Source organism: Elgaria multicarinata, chromosome 4 (genome assembly GCF_023053635.1).
Source record: "Elgaria multicarinata webbii isolate HBS135686 ecotype San Diego chromosome 4, rElgMul1.1.pri, whole genome shotgun sequence".
In the NCBI taxonomy this organism is placed as follows: domain Eukaryota; kingdom Metazoa; phylum Chordata; class Lepidosauria; order Squamata; family Anguidae; genus Elgaria; species Elgaria multicarinata.
In genome coordinates this window covers 132,346,989-132,365,412 of record NC_086174.1, presented here as the reverse complement: position 1 = coordinate 132,365,412, position 18,424 = coordinate 132,346,989, and the positions used below count along the sequence as shown (strand labels likewise).

At 45.1% G+C, this 18,424-nt stretch overlaps 2 protein-coding genes across 2 annotated transcripts; both read left to right on the top strand.

Moving 5' to 3' along the window:
* The first annotated feature begins 1,383 nt into the window (after positions 1 to 1,383).
* Positions 1,384 to 9,950, top strand: NT5C1B (5'-nucleotidase, cytosolic IB). The gene is made up of 6 exons (XM_063125194.1): positions 1,384 to 1,608; positions 2,037 to 2,204; positions 4,104 to 4,233; positions 5,983 to 6,105; positions 7,113 to 7,297; positions 8,700 to 9,950. Exons 1-6 carry the CDS (start codon positions 1,420 to 1,422, stop codon positions 9,060 to 9,062), a joined length of 1,158 nt encoding a protein of 385 aa, XP_062981264.1. The 5' UTR covers positions 1,384 to 1,419; the 3' UTR covers positions 9,063 to 9,950.
* Positions 9,951 to 11,805: 1,855 nt separating this feature from the next.
* Positions 11,806 to 17,837, top strand: RDH14 (retinol dehydrogenase 14). Its single transcript, XM_063125195.1, has 3 exons — positions 11,806 to 12,192; positions 15,090 to 17,323; positions 17,457 to 17,837. Exons 1-2 carry the CDS (start codon positions 11,806 to 11,808, stop codon positions 15,705 to 15,707), a joined length of 1,005 nt encoding a protein of 334 aa, XP_062981265.1. The 3' UTR covers positions 15,708 to 17,323; positions 17,457 to 17,837.
* The last annotated feature ends 587 nt before the right edge of the window (positions 17,838 to 18,424 follow it).

Below are 18,424 nucleotides of genomic sequence, written 5' to 3'. Positions count from 1 at the left end.
TATACCCATTTACCTGGGGTTAAGATTCATTGAACTCAATGTGACTTCTGAGTAGACATGTATGGGATTGTGCAGCGTAGCTTTTCTTTCTCTTTTTTTTAAAAAAGACATTTCTAGCTTGATCCTATTTGTGTGGGGTAAGGTGCCACTTACACAGCCCTAAGCATTAGAACAAGGGTGCACAACCCTTTTAGCCCCAAGGGCCTTGTGTGACACTGGCTTGGGGTGAGGGGCTGCACATACGTGCACATACGTGTGTGTACACACACACACACACACACACACGGAATTCCAGGAGAGGGAAAGAGGCAGGCAAAGAAGAGCATACCCAAACTGAACTCCCCACTCCACCCCTCACAGAGACCTTAAGCATCAACTGTCCTGTGGGAAGGATTCCAGGAGGGAGAGGAGAATAAAGCCAGACACTTGTTCCTCTTTCAGCTGGATTCTCCCTGCCACCAGAGCCATGGTTACATGGGAAGCTGCCCTATACAGTCAGACCATAGGTCCATCTTGCCCACACTCTGGCAGAGGCTCCCCAGGGTTTCAGGCCGGAATCTCCCAGCCCTACCTAGAGAAGCCCAGGATTGAACCGGGGACCTTCTGCCTGCAAAGCAGGGGCTCTATCACTAAGCTGCAGATCTTCCACCAGCAGCCCTGTGGGAAGGAGCCTTCCGATTTATTGATTTGTTTATCTTTAATATTGTTTACTGTGATGTTCTTATTTTTATGCATGTAAGCAGACTTGGATTTGTATCCTGAAAGGCGACATGGGGAGCTACAGTAGAGGCCTTGATGGGTCAGATACGGTGCCCAGAGGCCGCTGGTTGTGCACCCCTGCTTTAGGACAACCTTCCCCTCCCACCTAGAGATGATGGGAGTTGTAGTCCAACACACCGCTCTAGATTTAAGCGAGCGGAAGAAGGGCTTCGAAATCAAGCGGAGGCGCGCTTCACTCCGTCCAGGATTGCTGCACCCCTGCTTTAGGGCAACCTTCCCCTCCCGGCTAGGGATAATGGGAGTTGTAGTCCAACACACCGCTCTAGATTTAGGCGAGCGGAAGAAGGGCTTCGAAATCAAGGGGAGGCGCGCCTCACTCCGTCCAGGATTGCTGCCCGACCTGATCAACCCGGTCTACTCGCAGGGCGAAGGCCCCAGGGCCGCAGCCTAGCGCGGGTGAGGCGTAGCCAGCAGTGCTGCCACCCCCGCCTTCCGCCCCGCCTGAAGGCAAAGGGTGTGGCGGAGGGAAGCATCACCGGCAGCGCCGAGCCAAAGAGGAACGGAGGCGCCCGAGGCCGGACCGGGCAGATCACTTCCCCCCGTCTGGAGCTGGAGCCCGGCGCTTAGCCTCCCTGCTCTTGGGGTGCCCTTTGGCCGGCCTGCGCCGCAGAGCTCCGGCTTCCCCGCCTGGCCCCGAGCATGAGCGGCTCCAGCCCGGACCAAGGCGAGCCCAAGAAGAACAAGCCCGCCTCCTCTTCCTCCTCCTCCTCCTCCTCCGGCCGCGGCAAAATGGACCTGTTCCCAGAGGATGTCGACGGAGCGGAGCAGGACTGGGAAGCGGCGAAGGCTGCCTACGAGAGCCTCACCACGACCAAGAGACCCCGGCCCGTGAGTAGGCGGGGGCGGGCTTTCTCACGAGGGGCTTGCTCGCGAGGAAGTGCGCTGAGCAAGCGTTGCCCGAGTTCCTCCCCGCCATGCCCTAAATGGCTGCGCCTTTCTCCTCTTCGGCACTCCTCCTCCTCCCCGCCTCCAAGTTCCCTTTGCGCCGACTGCGCCCCTCGCGATCTTCCCCCCACGCGTAAAAGCTGCCACCTCTCTTGCACAGACTCCTCTACTGTCATTTCCTAGCCCCTCTTATTTATTTATTTATTTATTTATTTATTTATTTATTACATTTCTATACTGCCCAATAGCCGAAGCTCTCTGGGCGGTTCACAAAAAATTAATCCTCATCCTCTTTCACCTTCTTTCCTCGCCTGCCAGCATCATCGCTATTTAACATTAACCGTCTCTCTCTTACTCACTCACACGCGCAGCCCAAACCCCAAAATGCCATCACCGTTGCTGTCTCCTCCCGGGCCCTCTTTGATATGGTGGAAGAGAGGAAGATCTATGAAGAGCAAGGTGTGGAGAAGTATGTGGAGTATCAACAGGCAAATGAGAACGTCACCCTGAAGCCTGGACCGGCGTTTTCTTTGGTGAAGGTAAACTCGCTTCCTCTTAAGAAGATCACTTCGGTGGGGCTTTTCACCATGCCTTTGCCTGCTTTGGCCTCCACCCAAGGCAGCTGGTAAATAATTCAACTGTACGTTACATAATCTCACTGTCAGATGCACACATACTCAATGCATTAAAGATAGTTTCTGGGATTCTCTGCTGAGTGGAGAGCTTTCCTGAAAGCAACATCTCTAGAGAGGACACTGAGTGCTCCAGGCCACATTAAGTGAGGAGGCAGAACGTTAAATGAATACCCTGCGAGATGGTTTCTGCTACACTGCTACAGCGAATACTTTTTAAATCGCTAGGTTCGGCATCTTGATTTTCATGTTCAAACAAGCTAGGGTTACAAAGGGGTAATAATTGTTAGGCGAACTTCAAGTAATAATTTGGAGAGGCATTAATTCCTATGATGTACACACACAGAGTGCTTTTGTCCCACCATGACCTTTGGTTTAACAGGGCTTGCAGGCTTTTTGAAACTATGTCCAAACCAGCAAACTTGGGTCACCTGAATTGAAAATGGGACGACTGTATGCACATAAGCAGTTGCTTTCAACTCTGGAGTGGGGGAAAACTATTCTCTTTCAACCTACAAGAACTAGACTCCTCTTTCTGAGCTGAATTAGTATAGATTTAAAAACCATGTACAGGATCAAACACTATAAAACTATCATATGACCTAGATCAGGGTCTCATGGATTTCAACAGAACTTAAATAAAGGGGAACCAATGCACAGTGTAGCAATTAAAGCATTGGACTAAAACTTGGAAGATTGAGGTTCAAATACTCACTCAGCTATGAAGTCCACTATGAGACTTTAGCCCAGTTGCTGTATCTACCTCACAGGATTGTTGTGATGATGAAAAGGGAGGGGAGAACCTTGTAAGCTACACTGAGCTCCTTGGAGGAGCTGTGGAATATAAATGAAATAAAGAAATAAATTCAAATAGGTCAGCATCTGCGAGTAACACCCTATATCAGCCTTCCTCAGCCTGGTGCCTTCTATATGTGTTGGACTATAACTCTCACAAAAATCCTGCCAGCATTGCCAGTCCCGCACTACCCACATTCCTGCTGTAATATTCAATCTGAGATTGGAGGTGATAGTTTGGATTCCTCTAGGGGGGTTTGGATGGAAGCCCCACTCCTGGAGGAATCCCTGACTCCATGGACCAAATTGGGGAGCCATGTGGGCCGGACGTTCTGCACCCCTGGTTTAGGCAGTAATGAGCTAGATGGACTTGATATAAGGTAGCTCCCTATGTTCCTCTCTTCTGAAAGGAAGATTGAAAGCTGTTTAAGTTCTCTGCTTCCCCCACCTGGTGTCCTCTAGGTGTTTTAAACTACAATTCCCACCAGCATCAGCCAGCATAGCCAGTTGCTGGGATAATGGGAGTTGTAGGCCAAAGCATCTGCAGGGTACCAGGTTGGGGAAGACTTGTCTAAACATTTCTATTTTGTTCATTTCTTCAAAATGTACATGCAGTGGTGTTTACTGTGTGCTTGCTCGGAAGGACCCCCACCCCCACCCCAGAAATAATAGTTGCTCATCGGAGGAACATTTGGTGTGCTGGTAAGGCATTACTAAGGCCATGCTTACAATGCATATCCAATCTTACACATTTTAGTTGAAAGACTGAACTGTAGAATGCACATTCTATAGTTATTAGAAGGTGAATTTTGTGCCTGTTTCTTACGCAACAAGCCCTGGCGGTCCCCTTTGAGAGGTCAAGACATGGAATCAGTAGAACACGTTCTGCAAGTCAGGCTGGCAAGTGCATTCTTCTTCTAGGCAGAGCCCCACATGTCCTGATCAGATCTCCTGATGAAAACAGATAATGGAGCTAATGCACGCACTCACTCGTATGTTTGCTACCCAAAGGCACTGGAGCAGGTCAATGCTCGGCTTCGTGAGCTGTATCCCAATGACGAAGACCTGTTTGATATAGTCCTCATGACTAATAACCATGCCCAAGTAGGGGTGAGACTTATCAACAGCATCAATCATTATGGTGAGTGTGAGGTACACATTTCTGTACATTTGACACTGCTGCTGCTACATCCCCCCACCCTCTCTCTTTATATTTTATTGATTTATACCCACTTTTTTTTAACAAAGGCAACACAAGGTGGCTTAGATAGCTCCTTTAGTGCAAGGGTGGGCAGCTTGTGGACCTCCAGATGTTTTGGCCTTCAGCTCCCATCAGCTCTAGCCAGCAGAGCTTGGAGTGAGGGCTGATGGGAATTCCAGGCCAAAGCATCTGGCAGGTCACAAGTTCCCCTCTCTTGCTTAGAGTTTTAAAAATACATTTAAGGGGAGAGAATTTCCTTGCACCAGATTCGCTTGGTATAATGGACAAACTTAGTTTAGCATTTAATGTCTAACATGTTCTCTTTCTTCATATAGTTCTTTGGGGTTAAATTTATTCACTGCTTCAAAGTAGAAGTAGGCCAGCAAGTTGTGCCATGAACAAGGTTTGGTTTCCAGATACAGGATGCTGCCATAACTGGAGTGGCAGAGGTCTGTAAGGCAGGGATGGGCAGAAGGTAGATCTCTAGCAGTTTGGGACTCCAAGGTCCAGCATTCCTGACCATTGGTCATGCTGGCAATGGCTTCTGGGAGTAGAAGTCCTAGTCATCTGGAGACCTACCTTCTGCCCACCCCTGCTGTAAGGTACTGAAGTTTATTGTTGTGAAACGTCTGGTGCTCTGGCTAAAATACAGGCAAAGTGCCACGCTCCAGTGAAAACATTATTTCCAAGAATGCCTCTGACCCGGACATTCTTAGAAAATTAAAATGGTGGGCGGCTGAAGCCAGCACTTCATTTTGAAGTGTACCCAGCCACCCAGAAAAAAGAAAAAGATAAGCTGGAAGGGAGTTAGGAAGCATCCAGGTGGCTTTGCCCGTGTTCTGTGTTCGTGTTTTGCCTGGTGCATGTTCATTTCTCTGAGCATTGCCAGTTTGCTGTATGTAAAATTGTGCTTTCTGGGGGTAAATATGTGATTTGGTATTTGGGACACCTCTGCCTTGTACTCAGTTTCTTGGCCAAGTTATTTGTTTCCGAGCGTCATCAGTTTGCCTCCTGTGAAATGGGTGTTAGTGCACTAAACTGTGGGTTCAAAAGAGTGGGTTTGTGTTTGGGAGTTCAGCCCCAATCTCAGCCTTGTACTTAGGTTCTTGGGCAAGTTACTTTTCTTTTCATCTCACCAGTGTGCCCTTTGGAAAATGGGTGTTTTGTGACAGAATGTGGCAGCCATTTTGGGAGCTGTTTTGTGAGAGCACCCACAACTTACTCTCAATATTCTGATGTGCCCACCGACCGAAAAGAGTTGTGGACTCCTGATCTAGAGGGAGATTAGGTTAGTTAGAGGGGGAAAAGAGGAGACTTTCGGGAAGGGGTTAAACACCAGGGTAGAATGCAGCATGGTGGTACAGGTTCCTATACAAGAATCCTTCGCAAGGAAGAGCCATTGTCATGATGTAGCTGTCTTTGCCCAAATGTATAATTTGGATGGAAGTTGAATTTAACAAATGGGTTTTGTGGCTTTCCTGAGACAGAAACTATTATTGGCTCTACCTCAGTAGTTTTATCAAGCTCTGAGATTGTCCATGCAAAGCCAGAACTGTGATGTCACACACCTGTATGGTGCGTGGAAGGTGTCCCCATTGAACTGACACAGCGACCGCATAAGTGTATTGCACGAAACTGTGTGTGTCTGTGCATCAGCTGGGTCTGAGAATTTTTCTTATCCAATGCCAGGTTTGTTAATTGAACGGTTCTGTATGACTGGAGGAAAGAGTCCTATCGGCTACCTGAAAGCATACCTGACCAATTTGTACCTCTCTGCTGACTCTGAAAAGGTTCAGGAAGCCATCGAAGCAGGTTTGGATTGGGGGTTTCCCTTATTTCAATCATAGAGTGCTAACCAAAGTACTGATTAACTACATGTATAATCTACAGTGTATATATAGGTCAGCTGTAAGTATCCAAAGTGCTCCAAAGCATTCTCTGGCTTCATTGAGGTTGTTGATAACAGGCTGATCCTAAATACATTTAAGGTGCAATCCTATGCATGTTTAGACAGACAAAAGCCCTACGGCTGCTTGGAGCATGCTGGAAGTTCTAGGACTTTTTTCTATCTAAACATACATAGGATTGCACCCTTATTTGGAAGTGAGTTTCATTCATTCCACTGAATCTTCCAAGTATTGTTAGGGTTCTGGTGTTGTTCAAAAGTGCGTAAGAGGGGCCCTTCTTAGTTCTATCAGAACTCCAAATCTTGGAAACAGAATAATTATGCACAAAATGTAGAGATATGGAAAACTTTCCATTTGCATAACTTATTCTTGATTGCAAAACTTAGAATGGGAAATGAGGATGGCAGAATATGTCTAAACTGGAGAACAGCCTGCAGTCAGGACTTACGTAAGGAGGTCTGCTACCTCAGAATCAAAGCAAGGAGAAGACTTGAAGGGCCAAGAAGCCAAAATGGAGTTACATTCAGAGGGCTGGGGCTAAAAAACCCAACCTAGAAAGGTGAAATAAAATGTATATATTTCGATTATTTCTATCTTGTTTCAAGCATGTTCAAGGCAGAAAGATCAATATTCCTAGAGGCTGGAACTGGAGCTGGAACACAATTTATACAAAATACAGATAATAGGGAGCATCCTATGCTGCTGATGTGCCAGCAGGATCACAGCTAGCACAATGGTTGGGTGGTGGTTGTTAAAGCAACCCCAAACAAACAGAAAGTAGTGCGTCTGCTCATTCCCAGGGTTGATTAATGAAGCGCCAACACTCTACTGCAGCGCAATCAGCATCCTATGCATGCTGGCCCTTCTCTTACATAGGATACAAGATTAATAGTTGCTCCTATATTTTTGCAGGAATTGCTGCTGCTACATTGTTTTCAGGGAATAAAAATGTTCCGTATGATGATAAACAGCTCCGAGTGGCCTTTGACGGGGATGCTGTTCTGTTTTCTGATGAGTCCGAAATAATTGTGAAGGAACATGGCCTGGATACATTTTTTGAGCATGAGCGGATAAACGAGAATAAGCCTCTGGCACAGGTATGGTGGCCAACTTTTGTGTTTTTCGTTGCTCCCATGATGAATGTTGTCATGCTCAACAAAAATATAATGTTGCTTGATCAGTTTTCAGAAGCGCTGAAGAAGAGTTGAAACACCTGTGGAACAATCGTAGCATCTTAAAACAGAAACCACTGGGGGGTGTTGGAGGTTGAAGCCCAACTTCATACCATGATACCCTCCCTGCTAGATGACTGTCCACATTTTCAGTCCCCAGGGAGGAAACAAGAAAGGTCTTATAATTAGCAGGCTTTCTTTTCTCTGATGTTTAATGTAAACCTACCTGTCACATAATATAAACCCATGGCTCCTTGCTCTTTACTTCTTGCCCTGTACTCTGCAGACTAATGATCTGGATACAGAGGTGGTCCAGTATTCAGAGAGAGCTCCTGCATTCTCTCTTCATTTCATCGGAAGAAATAATTAATTATGAATCCTTTGCAGGCCACAGAAACCCATTGGTGTATTGGAGTCCTTATGCATACAATAGATCAGGTGTTAGATCAGTGGTAAACAGTTGTTCTGCCTCTTTCTGTAAACATCAGGGGTGAAACTCATGTTTAATTTTGTATTTCAGAAGTGCATTGACTTAGAAGTATAATAACATGCTTTTGTTGTTGTTTTTAAATGTTGCATTCCACCCCAAAATGTTGAAACAAGACTGGGCGAAAAGGTAAAGAAATTAAAGGTGCAATCCTGTGCACGTTTAGACAGAGTTGCTGGCAGTTGTAAGGCCTTGAGCATGCTGGGAGTAGTAGGACTTTTTTCTGTCCATACATGCATAGGATTGCACCATAATCCTATTAAGTGTGAGAACACTTTCAGAATCCCTATCTGCTGTTGTAGAACAGGAATGGGCAGACATCAGGCTAGAGAGATCTACTTTGTTTGACGGGGGTGGGTTACTAGAGATTTGAGGCCCATCAGTCAGAGCCATTGGCAAAATACTGGTTCAGGTGGGTGGATGTACAATCAGAATTGAGGGCCTCTGAGAACACGCTTAGCTAAGGAATTTGTGATCAATGCCAGAATCAAGCTCACAATTCCTTTCATACAGAAATTCAGCCCTGTCCCATCCCCATCCCTAGCATTCCTTTTCGTCAATGAAATTTAGATTAGTGGGGGTGGGCTTCTTTTTAATTGATTTTATCCCCTGACAGTTGGGAGTCAAAAGCCCTTGCTGATCTACTGCAAATCACCCAGAGATATACAAGTAGATCCTTATCTACTTTCTGCCCTCCCCTGGTGTAAACAGCAAGATGGACCTTTCCTCTGGTTAAGTTTCCTTCTCTCTTATTTTAGGCTTTTAAACAACCCTCATAGTTCTCTTCTGACTCACCAGCCTCCATATGCTCAATGTGTTTCTGATATTTTGTGTTTTTAGGGTCCTTTGAAAGGTTTCCTGGAAGATCTTGGAAGGCTCCAGAAGAAGTTCTATGTAAAGAACGAACGACTGGATTCGCCAATCAGGACTTATCTGGTGACAGCCAGAAGTGCTGCCAGTTCTGGAGCCAGAGTGCTGAAGACTCTGCGCAGCTGGGGAGTGCAGATTGATGAAGCCCTCTTCCTCGCTGGGGCACCCAAGGGGCCAGTCTTGGCCAAGATCAGACCTCACATCTTCTTTGATGATCAGATGTTTCACATAGAGGGAGCACGGCAGCTGGGTACAATTGCTGCACATGTGCCATATGGCATTGGGCAGAAGTACCACAAATCCAAACTGAAAGACAGCCCTGCCAAAAATTAGTTCCTTTTGACTCAGCCTTGAATGTGCAGTTAAGTCTGACATTTCCATACTTGGACTTGTATCAAGATTATATTTTAAGTGTGACCCCACCCCCACCAGGTTTTTGATCTATTTTTAGAGGGGATATTTTTTTATTACGCACACATTTTTGGAATATATAGAGGTATATATTCTCCTAAACATATTTATTCTTTGTTAACCTTTCTAACTTGGGCTTTTTAAAATGTTAGAAAACATTAGCATCTGCTACTAAAATCGTTCTCTGTGTTCTATAGTAGGGGTGCGCAGAAGATACATCTTCAGACGTTTTGGACTTCAACTCCCAGAAGCCCCTGCCAGCATGATGAATGGTCAGAAATGCTGGGAGTTGAAGTCCAAAACAGCTGGAGTTCTGCTTCCTGCCCACCCTTGCTTTATAGCACCATGGGAATACCACAATACAGGGTATATACTGTTGTGTTGGTAGAAAAAGGGTGCCTAGTGCAGAAATTGCAGACAATCTTTAAGCTTTTGTGTGTATCCAATAATGCAGTCTGTTGTCTCCTGTGCATACCCAGTAGGACTGCAGGAAAGGTCAATAGAATACAATCCAGAATAAAATCAATAATGTTTTTATTGCTTGAAATGGGATGTAGATGGTCCTTCTTTCATTTTGTAGGTCTGACTATATTCCCAGTGCATTATTTAGAACTAGGTCTGTATACTTTAATATCAAACCTGAAAGACAACAAAGGTGTATTTTACTTAACTTACTGATGGTCAGTAGATTGGGCCTTACAGTCTCTTAGGTGTGCTATATGATTTATGCTGTGTGATAGTGATGTAAATGACAGGGTTTATCGATCTTATTGTTTATAGGGACATCTCTTTTTAAAGTACTTTAATAAAAGCTGGTATTAGAGACTATCAACATTTTCCCTACTTATTTAAGAACCTTTTTTCAAAAAAAAATTTATTTATTACATTTTTATACCGCCCAATAGCTGAAGCTCTCTGGGCGGTTCACAAAAATTAAAACCATGAAGAACATAATAACCCAACAACAAACAGGGGCAATTGTTGGGTTAATTCTGGGTTGTTGAACCCATGAAACAAACCAGTTTATGGATTCAGATGTCACAACTGTTCCTCCCCTCCTCCAGAAAGGACTGATAATCGAAAATGGAAATTACTCACTCTCCACTCCTCCCCAGGAACTCCTAGATTATACAACCCAGGAATTGCTGCTGTGACATGCAAACCAGGTCCGTGTGAAGAATAGCTTAGAGTGCAACCCTAAGCATTTTTACTCAGACGTACACCTTCTCTAGTATATTTAGAATTGGAGATAGAGACTCTTTTTCTTACAGAAAGTCTATCAAATGATTGAAAAGGTAGCTCTCAAACCTACTCTGTTGTTGGCACACCAGCACCAAACTGGGAGCAGAATTGAGGGCTAGGAAGGAACACGAATATTCATATTTTTATTTTAAGACAACAATGGTATGAAAATGAATTTGAGAAGCAGTTCCCTGCAGCCACACTCTGAAGGAGTGCACCTCATGGCCACAACACCAGTCTGCTTCACTCCCACTTTGCCTTTCCTGATAAGCCTGCTTTCATGGTCCCCTGCTAGGAAGCAGAGTGCTAGGAAGGGGTGTGTGAATGGTGTGTCTGTCGAAGTGGGGTGAATGTGTGTGGGAGAGAGAGTTGGGGTACACATTGGGAGTTCCAGCTCCATCTAGAGCCGGTGTGGTATAGTGGTTAGGGTATTGGACTGGGACTTGGGAGATCCAGGTTCTAGTCCCCACTCAACCATGAAGCTCACGGAATGACTTCGGCCCAGTCAATGACTCTCATCCTAACCTACCTCACAGGGTTGTTGTGAGGATAAAAGGGCAAGGAGGAGGACCATATAAGCCGCCTTGGGTTCCTTGCAAGAGGAAAAAATGTGGAATATAAATGTAATATTAAGTAGTTGTCATTTGACCAACATACACTGAATGTTCAGTGTGCTTATTTGGGCTTGAGAACAACCCCAAAATACCCTATACAAAATGCAGTTCAGGTTACAGCAAAAGTAAATCTACTTTATTTGCCCTTCCCTATCCTCAAAGCCAGTGCTCAGTTGAATGCAGTAACCTGGTATTGGTTCCCTCCTTTTTAGCAGCATAAAATGGAGATCCCAAATCAAACAGGAAATTAAAAGGAGTGGGCTAATGTAACCTTTCTATTTCTGTACCCCGAAAAGGAAAAAATAATCTTGTGGCATCTTAAAGACTAAAATGTTATTCTACAGAGAGCATCAGATGCATTAAGTTTTACTTGGGTGACTAGGGATATATAGAGAGAGAGAGAAAGTGAGAGTGAGCTCAGGCGGAAATAAAATGCAAAAAAGCAATGTGTGACAATCACGTTAAAACTAAAAGGTATGTAAAACAAGCACACTGAGCATTCACAGTAGCAGTCATCGACGAAATCAGGAACATCCTAGCTAAATTAATTAACACCTGGAATGGAATAAAACTCGTGACCTCGATTCAATCCAGAGGCGACAGAATTGAAGAATGGCAGAAGACACCCCTTCAACTACAACCTCCACAATACCCAGCGTCAAAAGCCGGCCAAGCAGCACGTTTCCCTAGGCAACGAGGGCGAGTCAGCGCTTCTCGCCCCGCCTTCCGCAACGGCGCGGTGTCACTGGGTCGTAACTCCGGGTTACCTCTCGGTCGGCCCCGCTCGCTCTCGCCGGGATCCCTGGGCGATGGCCGCCACCGCGGTCGTCCTGGCCGCGGCTCTGGGTGGGGGGCTGCTCCTTATCGCCCGGCGCTTTTGGGCGGCGGCCGGAAAGGCGAAGCGGAGCGTGGCCGCCGCCGCCGCCGCCGGCCAGATGGAGGGCAAGACAGTGATCATCACCGGGGCCAACAGCGGCCTCGGGCGGGCCGCGGCGGCCGAGCTGCTACGGCAACACGCGAGGGTCATCATGGCGTGCCGGGACCGCGGCCGCGCCGAGGAGGCCGCGCGCGAGCTCCGCGCCGAGCTGGGCCTATGCTCGCGGGGCGGCGGCGAGTGCCGCGGGGAGCTGCTGGTGCGCGAGCTCGACCTGGCCTCGCTCCGCTCCGTGCGCAGCTTCTGCCAGCAGGTGCTGCAGGTAAACACGGGCGGGGACGGAGCGCCTCCTCTACGCCAGCAACTCCCAACTTGGCGCCCGGCAGCTGTGCTGAATTACACCCCCACACCGTGGGGGAGTTATAGTCTGGCACACCTGGGGGGCGCCAGGTTGGGCAAGGCTAGGGTGACCATCTGAAAAGGAGGACAGGGCTCCTGTCTCTTTAACAGTTGCATAGAAAAGAGAATTTCAGCAGGTGTCCTTTGGATGCATGTTGCACCTGGTGAAATTCCCTCTTCATGACAACAGCTAAAGCTGCAGGAGCTATACTAGAGTGACCAGATTTAAAAGAGGGCAGCTTTAATTGTTGTGATGAAGAGGGAATTTCACCAGGTTCCCCATATATACAAATGACACCTGCTGAAATTTCCTTTTCAATACAACTGTTAAAGATACAGGAGCCCTGTCCTCCTTTTCATATGGTCACTCTAGGCAAGGCTGTTCTATGCTCTGGCGAGTGAGGAGGCTGGTGGGTTCGAGATTGCAGGAGACGCCTGATCATGGAGTCGGGAAGACATAAAAAACAAATAAAATAAATCGTGGTTCAAGAGCAGCTGGCAGACTAGGAGAGGGGCTTCCCCACCATGGGTGGATTTGAAATAAATGGCTGTCTCTGAAATACTGCGTGATACACATCCACCTTCCCCAACCTGGTGCTCTCCAGGCGTTTTTGAGTACAACTCCCATCATCCCCACCCAGCATGGCACAGCTCCCATCATCCCAACCCATGCTGGTAGCCTAAAATGGTGTTGTAGTTCAACATGTCAGCTGGGTACAGAAGGTGGATGCAGCAGAAGATGACACTGGGTTGGATCCAGATCAGCTGGGCTGATGGAAGTGGACTTTCCCACCCCCTCCTGGGCACAGTGGTTCTGAATCCTAAGTAAACCCAGGCTATAACATTTCCTTCCCAGACAATGATAAATATCAGAATCTGCGCTGCACCCAACTCTGAATGAGAAAGATTGGGAGTAGAAAGAAGTCCTTCTGCCACTCTTTAACTTGCTGCAACTAGGAAGAAAAAAATGGAGAAGGCCCATATTCATCTCTAGCATCTTCAGTTAAAAAGGGATCAGGTGATGGCAAAACCCCTTTTCTGCCAGCATCCCTGGAGAACGGCAGCCTGAATAGACAATACCGGGCTAGCTGAATGAATAATCTGATCCAGTTTAAGACTGGTTGAAAGGACCAACTCGTTGGTGTAGATTAGTTCTGGTTATGCACTTCCAAAGATGCTTTTTTCACAATCCGGGCTGTATTAGACAGTTCTTCCAGAGAAACTGCTTCTGGTTGCGGGAATTCGCATGTATAATAACATGTATTGCATTGTGTGTCCATATGCTGGTCAACTAAAATTGGCTGTGATTATTCCTGAGTGTATCAAGCAATTTAATTCTTTTAGATGTTGCCAAAAGAACGAAAACACCCTAAAGCCCTTCTTTATTTAGCAAAGGGACAAGCGTCATTGATTTTACATTCTGATAACTTGAGACAAAGTCTAATTTGACGGCTCTTCCAAAAGAGCACTTGGGGCACCAAACGTCTCACCAGTACCCCACAGATTTGGTCTGTACATTCCTGCACTATAATAGGATCTGTGGATGTCATCGTTTAATGTAGCTGCTAAGTCCAGAAACAGCATGGCACCAAATGCTTTCCTTTTTGCAGCATTTGTATTAGCAGTGAGGAGTGATCTTGGCCCATTGCGAATGGGGAGGATTTATTTATTACATTTATATCCTACCTTTTTTTTCCTTTTGCAAGGAACCCAAGGCAGCTTGCATGCTCCTCCTCTCCTTTTTATCCTCACAACAACCCTGTGAGGTAGGTTAGGCTGAGAGTCATTGACTGGCTCAGAATCACCCAGCATGGTCGTGCAGGGGCTAAAACCCAGATCTCCCAAGTCCCAGTCCAACACTCTCACCACTACACCACTGGGTCTAGATGCGGGTGGAACCTGCAATGCAAATTAGCCAGTGTGCTTACCTTGAAATAATGTGTTATGTGCTGAATGAGCTCTCACGCCATGCATCACTTTGATATTACAAAATTAGGACAGTTGCATCCTGGTTCTGTTGATTTAAAGACAAGCAACACTGGGTGGATAGAGCAGAGGCATTTGTCATTCTAGTTTGCTTTGCCACTTCCGTGTTTGATACAGCTTCTTTTGGGAGATGCAGAATCCCCTCAAACTCCAAGAAAATTGGGAGTAGTAAATAGCAATTACAAAAATAAAGAAAAACAATTAATTTTAGGTAAAATTATTGTCCCAATCAGCACCAGATTGGTGGGAATCTGTGCAGAACGCTTTCATGGTGAGGTGGGGACATGTTCCCTTTTGTCACGGAGCATAGCTTTTGCTAGGCACACCCCCATGGGTGTCTCTCATAAACTCTATATCGGGCTTAGACAGGCCTTAGCAAATGGAGCAAATAGAAAATGAAAACGACAAAAAGTCTTGTGGCATCTTAATGACAAACAAATTCATTATGGCATAAGGCTTCCTGGGCACTGTCCACAAGTGTTCACAAACATTTATGGCATAACAAAGTTGTCAGTCTTTAAGGTGCCACAAGACCTTAAAGACTGACAACAGACTAACACGATTTCTGGGAAATGAGAATGTTGCAAGTGAAATGTTTTAATTTTTGTAAACCCAGAGAGCTTTGGCTATTGGGCAGTATAAAAATGCAATCAATCAAAATAAATAAAATAAATAAAATAAATAAGTGTTGGAAGGGGCCAGATGAAAAGGGCTTAAGCTTTTGCTGCTTCTGCTTTAGAAGACTGGATTTTTTTAACCCTTTATTTTTTTTAAAAAAAGTGAATAATTGTAATATTAAATATCTGTTTTTCTCCTCTTTTTTCTGTTGTAAAGGAAGAGCCTAGGTTGGATGTCCTGATCAACAACGCTGGGATATTCCAGTGTCCTTATATGAAGACAGAAGATGGTTTTGAGATGCAGTTTGGTGTCAACCACTTAGGTCACTTCCTGCTCACAAACCTCCTCCTTGGACTTCTGAAAAGCTCCGCGCCCAGCAGGATTGTAGTGGTGTCTTCCAAACTTTACAAATACGGAGAGATCAACTTTGATGACTTGAACAGTGAGCTAAGTTACAACAAAAGCTTTGCTTATAGTCGAAGCAAATTGGCTAACATACTGTTCACCAGGGAGTTAGCCCGACGTTTAGAGAGCACAGGGGTCACAATTAATGTGCTACATCCTGGAATTGTCCGGACAAACCTAGGTAGGCACATACATATTCCTTTACTAGCCAGACCCCTTTTTACTTTGGTATCTTGGGCTTTCTTCAAGTCTCCATTGGAAGGAGCTCAGACGTCTATTTATCTGGCGTCCTCTCCTGAAGTAGAGGGTGTATCTGGGAAATATTTTGGGGACTGCAAAGAGGAGCAGCTATTGCCCAAAGGTACCGATGACTTGGTTGCTAGGAAACTATGGGATATCAGTGAAGTGATGGTCGGGCTATTAAAATAAATTCCAAGGGGAATCACTGTGTGGAAGTAGTGTAAAGCGATATTTTTTAAGACTTCACAATTTCCTGCATCTGTTATTTTTATTCCATCGAGGCAGAGGAAACCCAACTTATTTTGTGGCTCTTCTTGGGATTCATAGTGCAGGATTTAGATTTTATTCCCTTTTTAAATGAAATATTCTCACTAGAAATGTAATATTTAAGGAAAAGAGTACAGTTTAAGACAATTTTAGTATGTTTCAGGATTGAGAGACATATGTTCTACACGCACACGCACACGCACACACACGGATGATGCCTGCTGTCTAATGTATGTACTGATCGTTCAGTGCTTCATATCAGAATTAGCTGTGTGTAGTACTATATTTGAAACACATGGCAGCTTTGTTTTTTTTCTTCTAAAAAGAATACCATGAATATTAAGGAGAGAAACCTCTTGTGAATGTTTCAATTAGTGTGTATATTTCAGCTTTGGGGAGGAATATAATAACAACATTGTACGCTGGCTCTCTAGTTCAAATGCGGGATACAATTGATTATTTTTAACTCCTACATGTTTTGCCAACAATGGATTGAATCTTTAATGTTACATCTTGCTTAACAATGATTCCATCTATTACAGGGCCTGCTCAGAAGACACCTTAAACCAGCCTTCCTCAACCTGGGGCGCTCCAGATGTGTTGGACTACAACTGCTGTGGCATTCTGGGAGATGCAGTCCAACACATCTGGAGCGCCCCAGGTTGAGGAAGGCTGCCTTAAACCTTGCTGGTTAAGGGTTTTGGTTAAGCAGCAAGGTTTAAGGTGTCTTATGTGATGCATTTTGCTAAGCCCTGCTCACTCACTAACCACAGTCGGACTGTCTGCAGCAGGGTTAGCGGCTCTAACCTTGGCTTAAAGTGTTGTGTGCCACAGCATGGCTTGTGGTTAGTGCTAACCCCACAGAACCACAGTTTTGCTAACCACAGAAGTGTCATCTGAATAGGCCCATTGACTCATTGCCTGCCACCACCCTAGCCTCATGGCTTATCAGTTAGCCACTTTTTGGCTAGGCAGCACCTCACAGAACATATTTGGCAAAAGCTTTAGATGGATTGTACAGCAATCAACTGGTTGCTTTGGAAATGCTCGCTTAGTCCCAATTCATAACAGCCTTTCTGTTCATTGCCAAGTTTGCACATGTAAAGTAGGTGTGTCGATTTTTCCAGAATCACATGACCCCAACATGCCTACACCTAAAGCATTGTTACATGTAAGTTTCACTGAAATCTATGGAACTTGCTACTTATTTATGTAAGTCCAGGGTACTAATGACTTCAGGGTAATTTTGTGTGAAGAATATTAATGAAATATGAATGGAGGTATCATAATACACTGGAAACTAAAACCTCAGTCCAAATGCACTTAATCACAAGATGTCAGTGACACATCCTTATGCATAAACTACAAATCTATAAGCCATCTAAGTGCCACCTGTAATGTATTAACATTAAAGTCCATTAAAGTAGCTGGAGTAAGTGGGCTGTGGATTGTGGCCTAAGATGTCATGTTTCCATTTAATAGTTCAGTCCTGTTAAATGCTATGGGACCCAAAACACTGATCTTGAGCATGTTCCATAGTCTTAGGCCTTAGCTAGACCTAAGGTTTATCCCGGGGTCGTCCCTGCCTGCTCCCGGAATATCCTGTGTGTCATTTACATGAACAGGGATAACCCCGGGACGATCCCGGGATAAACCTTAGGTCTAGCTAAGGCTTTAAATAGCATAAATGTGTGTCAGATTGGGGTTTAAGTTGGCTTGAGTGATTTCTAGGTCCAAGGCCTAGGATGCAGCCTCTGTCTTCCTTAGTCACTGAACTTGATAAACTGTTACCTATGTCTGTGTGTTTATGCAGTAGCACCAACTGACACGAATTATATATGCACAGACAGGTGGGCACGCACTCTTCAGAATGTATCTAATTTTACTCTTCAGTGGCACCAGCTAGAAAGTCTTGATATAGAACCTCTGCCGTGCAGAGCTGTTAATGTTTTACAGTATTTAGTTTTGGCTTAAGTGTCATAAATGTGCCTCATTTTGTTCTTCATAAATAAAGCTATATCCTAAAATATTAAAAGTTACATGTGAACATCATCTCTGTGTTTCCTTATCTTAAGTTGTGAACATTTTAAATCTGCAGCAGTGTGTGTAACTAGGAAGTCGGAATAACCGAGAGCAATCTTGTTACAAGAAAGGAAGGATGGTTTGAGAGGGTTAGAAAACCCTATGCATCTTTAAAAATCATACAATTCCCAGCATTCCCCAGCCAGCCATACTGGTTGGGGGATGCTGAGAGTTGTGTGACTTTTTTTTTCTGTCTGTCTAAACAGGCCCTTAGTGTATCAGTGTGCTGTGTGGACCAATTTGTGTGCCAGACTGCAAACAGTTCAGATAGCATCTATATCAAACTTTTATATCCCCCAGCTTTCCCCCGCTGCAGTTACTGCATCAAATCTTTCCTAAAAGATATCTGAGATGCAGGTGTTCTGGATGGTGTGTATTTTTAGTCAGATAAAAATACAATAAAATACCAATAAAATAGTCACGTTTCTCACTCCTTCACTCACCCCTCAGAAGCCACCTAGGATGCATCAGCAATTCAGAAAGCTCTAGTTTAAATTTCCCAACCTGGTGCCCTCCAGATAAGTTGGACTGCAACTCTGATCCCACTGATGGCCATT